Raw genomic sequence first — 6,354 nt, 5'->3', positions numbered from 1 at the left:
GCGGAAAGCCTCCAAGCCATGAATAATAGCAAGGAGTTCACGCTCTGTAGTGGAATAATTTTTCTAAGCCTTATTAAGCTTCTTACTAGTATATGCTATGGGGTGTTCAGAACCATCTTTCATCTGAAAGAGTACGCCACCTGAAGCGGTGTTTGAACAATCCGTCATGAGGTAAAAGTGTTCACTGAAATCAGGTGAAGTCATGACCGGAGCACTGGTAAGAGCTTCCTTAATGCGATGAAAAGCATCATCGGCTTCAGGAGTCCAGGTGATAGTCTGGCCCTTTTTCCTATTCTTAAGGAGGTCAGTAAGGGGTGATAATAAAGTAGAATAAGAAGGCACAAATCGACGATAGTAACCACACATGCCCAAGATCCTACGTAATTGTGTAGTAGTTTTAGGAATGGGGAAGTCCTTAATAGCGGTTACTTTATCAGGGTCTGTTCTCAAACCTTGATGATCAACAACATATCCTAGAAATTTCAAATTAGGACGACAAAAATTACATTTCTCTAAATTAACAGTGAGATTAGCCTCTTTAAGGCGTGAAAATAACTTCTCTAATATCTCAATATGTGAAGAAAAATCAGGAGTAACAACTATAATGTCATCTAAGTAATAAAATACAAATGGTTCAAGTTGTGGACCAATAACCAAGTCCATTAGACGACACATTGTTTGTGGAGCTGAAACTAGACCGAAAGGCATTGTGACAAATTGAAATAACCCTTTACCACTGACAGCGAAAGCAGTATACTTCTTACTCTCTTCGCTTAACGGAATTTGTAAGAAGGCTTTGGATAAATCGATCGAAGAGATATATTTGGCATTCTGAAGTTTGCTAAGAATTATATCTATCCGAGGGATGGGATAAGCATCTCGATTAGTAGTGATACTATTAAGTTTGCGACCATCGAAGCATACTCGGAATGATCCATCCTTCTTCTTCGTCATCCATAACGGCGAACAATACGAAGAATTTGACTGTTCGATAATGTTTAGAGAGAGCATCGAATCAATTTCTTTACCTAAATCTGCTTGCCATGCCTGAGGTATGGGATATTGATATTGTCTAAACGGAGTTGAAGTGTTCACTTCGATAGTATGAGATATTAAATGTGTACGGCCTAATTGGTATTTGGAAGAGATAGAAGAAAATTTAGAGATAATATTCTCTAACTGGTTTTGTTCTAAGCTAGACAAACTAGAGAACTCACGAATGGCACTTACAGTTGCGACATTAAAGGAAGATATAAATAACGAAAAATCTGAACAGTTTAATGTACTATTAAATGCATTTAAGAAATCCATGCCAAGAATTATAGAATTTTTAATTGAAGGGATAACATAAAATGTAATCATTTTCCGAATATTGGCAACTACGATTTCTGTGTCAAATTTACCTGTAATTGACTGGATAGCACCATCTGCAGTAGAGACTTGTAAAGAAGAAATAGGCATAACATTAATATCCGTGTTTTCTAACAATTTCAGCGAATTCGAACCTATTAAAGAAATGTTAGAACCACTATCTAATAGAGCTAAACAAGATTGTCCTAAAATTTCAATTTCAAGATAAGGTCGGTTATCATTATGTTTCCTAACTAATAACGAATTTATATCAAAATCCAAAATATCTGATTTATTTTCAAAATTATCTGGTATTAACATAGACATATTATTATTATTTACAAACGTACAACCAGGTATAGAATTTGGAACTGTTTCCTCGTCTTGATTATGCTTATTACTAAAATTCCAGCTTAATACTGGAGGGGATAATCTACGATCAAGCGAACCGTACGAGTCAACTGAAGTGTTACTAACAATTACTTTTTCCCTGATTTCGGTTGGCGTGCTGGTCTCCGGTTGGAAGTGTTTCTTCCTTCCTGAGAGGGTGTGTTTGAGCTGCTGGCGGGTATTGGACCTGAAGCTTCGTCTACAGCTGCGGTCATATTCCCTGATGGGGTTGCTGTTTGAGGAACGCTCAGGGTACGAGCTTCTGCATGCTCGTTTCCCGAACACTTAAAACAGTTACGTTTAAGCGTATTTTCTCTACCACAACCGTGACAGAAAATCCGTGTTTGGGGTCTGGTACAATCCCGAAATGTGTGACCAACAACCTGACAATTCCAGCAAGACAAAGAATAAGTAGTCACAGACACATTCGGTGTATGGGGTCTAGATTGCCAAGAACGATTTCTTGAGGGTTGAGAATTAAAACCAACAGGACCAGAATTGAATTGCGAAGTGGTAGGGGAATTAAGAGACCAAGATAGAGTTTCCTCTAAGCGTTTACATTTTTCTGTGAGGTCTTCTATAGTGGCTATATCAACCAGTGCCAATTGGGCATGGTAAAAGGGTAACAAACATTTTAAAATTATCTTTATTTTTGCATGATCTGTTAAAGGAGTATCTAAACGACTACACATACCCAACATGGTGTTAATAAACATAGTCACTGATTCTCCCGGTTTCTGCTTGCGGTTCTTGATCTCGTCTAAGAGATCAGTTTGGAAAGAGTACGGCAGAAAGTCAGATTTTAGTTTCTGAGCCAAATCAGTCCAAGTGGTAAAGCTACCACGGTTGTTCATAAACCACGTAAAAGCATGGCCTGTAAATAATTCGGCAGAAGCCGAAAAAAGATCTTCCTCACTCACACCTCTCGAAACACGAAGACATTCTACCCTATCTAAAAATGAAATTACTTGGTCATAATGACCTTCACCAGAAAACGAAACTCCCCACTTATGTACCTGCACAGGCTTGGGATGTAACAAGGAATTAGAGGCTTGAACTGAAGAAACAGGAGTGGACGTGGCTAGAGGATTTACTCGAGAATCGAGTTCACCTTCTAGACTGAGAATCCTAATGGACATAGAGCGTTTGTAAAGTTGTTGCTCCTCATCTGAGCAACATAATAAGTGGACACGACCAGAGATATGAGCAAGACGTGAAATGTATCTAGAATACATGCTATCATGGACAGTCCCTCTAAAATTATTTATCTTTTGCGTAAGATCCTCTAGTGTCTCATTTATTCCTTGTTGTTGTTCCAGGAAAGGAATAGCTGCAGCTGAAATCTGACGGAAACTCCTATTTCCTTGCTCTTGTTTAAGAGCACCACGCAATAGACTGCGTTTTTTATCACATTTAGCGGATTCTTCAACCTCTATTTCTCTTATCCTCAACTCATAATCTACCTCCTTAACTAATAAATGCTTTGGCTGAAAGGTACACATGGTGGTAGGAAAAATTTAGTAACAATAAGCCCAACCCAACAACGACAAACCGAACCCAACCCAATAAACTAACGACCCAATTAACCGACAATCTACTAAACAAGCTGCTCAACTGACGAGCTGCTAAACTAACGACCGAATAAACCGACAAACCAAATATAACCGAGATATATATTTGGGGTAGATATTTAAAATAATTTAAGTAACTGTTTAAACGAAAATGTATATAAAAAAATGAAAACTTTATAAATTATATATAGGTATGGTAAGCAAAAATTTAACTAACTGTAGTATATTGTGGCTGCACCTAAATCAGAAGTAGTAATGTACCTAGATATCAAAAAAAAATAAATCATTCAAAATTTTTCAAAATAAATATCCAGGTATCACCAAACCGACCAGACCGAAATGTCAACCAATATACCTGTTCAAATATTATCCTACTCACGATTTACAATTATTATTTTAAATAAATTAAAATAGTACCAATACAGCAATACAAGTGCACTAGTGTATTTTCCAAATAACGTACAAAAGGAATAAAAAAAAATATCTCTATATAATTACAAAATATACAACAATGAACCAGAAAGATACTTACTAGAAAAATTTACAATAAGCAACAAAATAAAGAAAGGTACTGTCTTACTGAAAATCGGGCTCCACGTTGGCGAGCGTCAATTGTAACAAAAACGAGGTTTTGTTGTGGCAGAATAGATATAGCTTTAAAGGATAATTACTTATTTATGGAAGTTTCCTCAAAATAGGCTAGCTGGAAATTGAAGAGACTAAACAGTAGGGCTCAGGGAAGGATCAGGCCGTATTTGCACGCCCTAGTAAGACGGTACCTAATGAAATACTGGAATGATAAAGAAAATAAATGAATATAAGGAGTAATGAAAAGAAAGGGAACTACTGACCAAGAAGATATTCAGAAGTAGTGTTGAGCGCCAGGGAAGAATTTTATAAATTCTTCTCCACGTGACCTATATTGCTGTACCTAACTGATACTATTAAAATGGTACTATTAAAATGGTAGGATAATAAAACATATAAGTATGTACAACCACATTTAATAAAAAAAACCTATATACCCTATATACAATTTTTACACTAGCTAATTATCCGACGTACTAGGCTAGTACACTGCTGTCGATAATGCAGGTTTTACAGTAGAAAAAAAATATGTAATGAATTTAGTATGAATAGGTATTTACCTTAACAACTTATTATTAATGAGGGTTACCATATTGGTTGACAATACCGTATCTAATCGGAGGTGACAACATCCGACAACTGGAATAAATATTATTAAATAGGATATGACCTAGATACTGTGCACATTATCTTACATATGGTTTATAAATCCCAGGCTATTTTAAATAAATTAAATAAGGGTGAAATATAATAAAAATTGTTGAAAAATATTGAATATTATGTTAATTATGGTTAAGAAAAAACAATGAGGGTATATTATTATTAGAGTGATTTGAAAGTTATTGATACGAAGAGAAAAAAAATAGTAAAATTGGAAGTTATTATTAAAACAAATTGACATGCAAATTTAGTTATATAAAAACCTGTCCCTACAAAAAGTAGGCGGATTGCTTCTTCCAACCTTCGGTGAAGATGATGAGGGGAGAGCCAAATAAGGTATCCTCTGGTTCCCAACCCTAGGGAGGTACTCCACACCAACAGGAAGGTACGGCAAGCAGGTAGCTGCCCAGTATCGGAAAACTCAACTTTTATTCCACAAAAACCAAACAAAACATCCACATTCCATCCAAAATATCCCCAAAATGATTATGTATTCCAAAAAAACAAATTAAAGTATGATTGACTTAATTTTCCATCTTCTTATTTTCTTCCGTGGCTAAAAGCATAAGAATCTCCTATTAGCTGGTGTTCCTTAAGTACACAAAAAACAGGGCATATAAGAAAGGTATAAAAACCTTATAAAAATTTCTAGAAAAAATTACCGAAAAAAGAGGAGCTATTGACATTTATAAGTAAGTGTCATTAACCTTGAACAAAAATGGAAATGTAAAGAAATGGAAGGACATATGAACCAAGAAGATATGTATATATTGCAATAAGGGATTACTTTATAGACGTAGATACTAAAAGGAAATGAAAAGTGTCATTACTTCAGAAACTATTTTGAACTGGAAATTTAATTTGAAAGAATTTTTCTTGTAGAAACATGAATTTGATAGTGAGATTGACTCGTTAAGACCTGATGTTTTATATTCATAGAATAACAATTATAATATTACTATAAGTATTGTATTGAGAATGAGAACCATGTTTTTTTTTTTTACAAGAATACTTAATAGCCGACTTACCCACTGTTTTCCAAAAGGAAACTTGGAAATAAAACTCTTCCTCTCACCGCACAAATCCCAAAACAAAAAAATAGCTCCTTCCAAAATAAACCAATCTTATAATAAATGAATATTTTAACTAAATATTGTATTCTTTAAACAGTGACCACGGAAAAATTTACTTGTTCATCCAACCAGATTGAAAATTGAAGTGACAATCCTCTCCGATGTGTGATATTATAATAGAATACGTGTCGTAATGGGGTAGTTACTCTGAGAAGAGGGTTGGTTGTTAGGAATACACTATTCGTTCATACTTTATTTATTGAACACTACTAGTTATCACAGTAACTCGTTGGTGGACGAAAGTCTATCTTCTGACTACCTTGATGGTTGAATAATGAATGCTGAATAATGAATGATTTCTTTCTTTACTTGTTACGTATCTATAATCAATCCCAATTGTTTATTATGATTGTTGACACGATTCGACCTAATGAAATAATTATATCAAAATAGCTGACTAAGGTGATCTTGAAACAAGTGCATTATATTGGGAAATTTGTGTCACCTAGTTATTTACAACAACAGTCAATGTTTGTTTTAAGATATTTAAAAATTAAATGAATATGAGTTGCTTTTATTTTGGAATGAAAATATAAGTCCTGTACATCCCCTACCCTTACAAGAAAAATTTTCTGAGAGATGTACCTTATTTTCTCTGCCTTTCCGACAAAGAAGAAAATTTTTCTAAACAACGTCACCAACTCATTACTGTGTTAAAGATT

General features: G+C 34.7%; 1 protein-coding gene across 1 annotated transcript; it reads right to left on the bottom strand.

Moving 5' to 3' along the window:
• Window positions 1-1,829: 1,829 nt before the first annotated feature.
• On the bottom strand, window positions 1,830-5,820 carry LOC126881396 (uncharacterized). Its single transcript, XM_050645651.1, has 2 exons — window positions 5,588-5,820; window positions 1,830-5,115 (listed from the first exon to the last, which is right to left on the bottom strand). The coding sequence occupies exon 2, from the start codon at window positions 3,240-3,242 to the stop codon at window positions 1,830-1,832; it is 1,413 nt and encodes a 470-aa protein (XP_050501608.1). The 5' UTR covers window positions 3,243-5,115; window positions 5,588-5,820.
• Window positions 5,821-6,354: the final 534 nt, after the last annotated feature.

This window comes from Diabrotica virgifera, chromosome 3 (genome assembly GCF_917563875.1).
Source record: "Diabrotica virgifera virgifera chromosome 3, PGI_DIABVI_V3a".
Lineage (NCBI taxonomy): Eukaryota > Metazoa > Arthropoda > Insecta > Coleoptera > Chrysomelidae > Diabrotica > Diabrotica virgifera.
This window is presented reverse-complemented; position numbering and strand designations above follow the sequence as displayed.

What these genes read in the sequence shown, in the direction of transcription:
- LOC126881396 (XM_050645651.1), bottom strand. Translation starts at nt 3,242, where the DNA reads ATGTGTACCTTTCAGCCAAAGCATTTATTAGTTAAGGAGGTAGATTAT.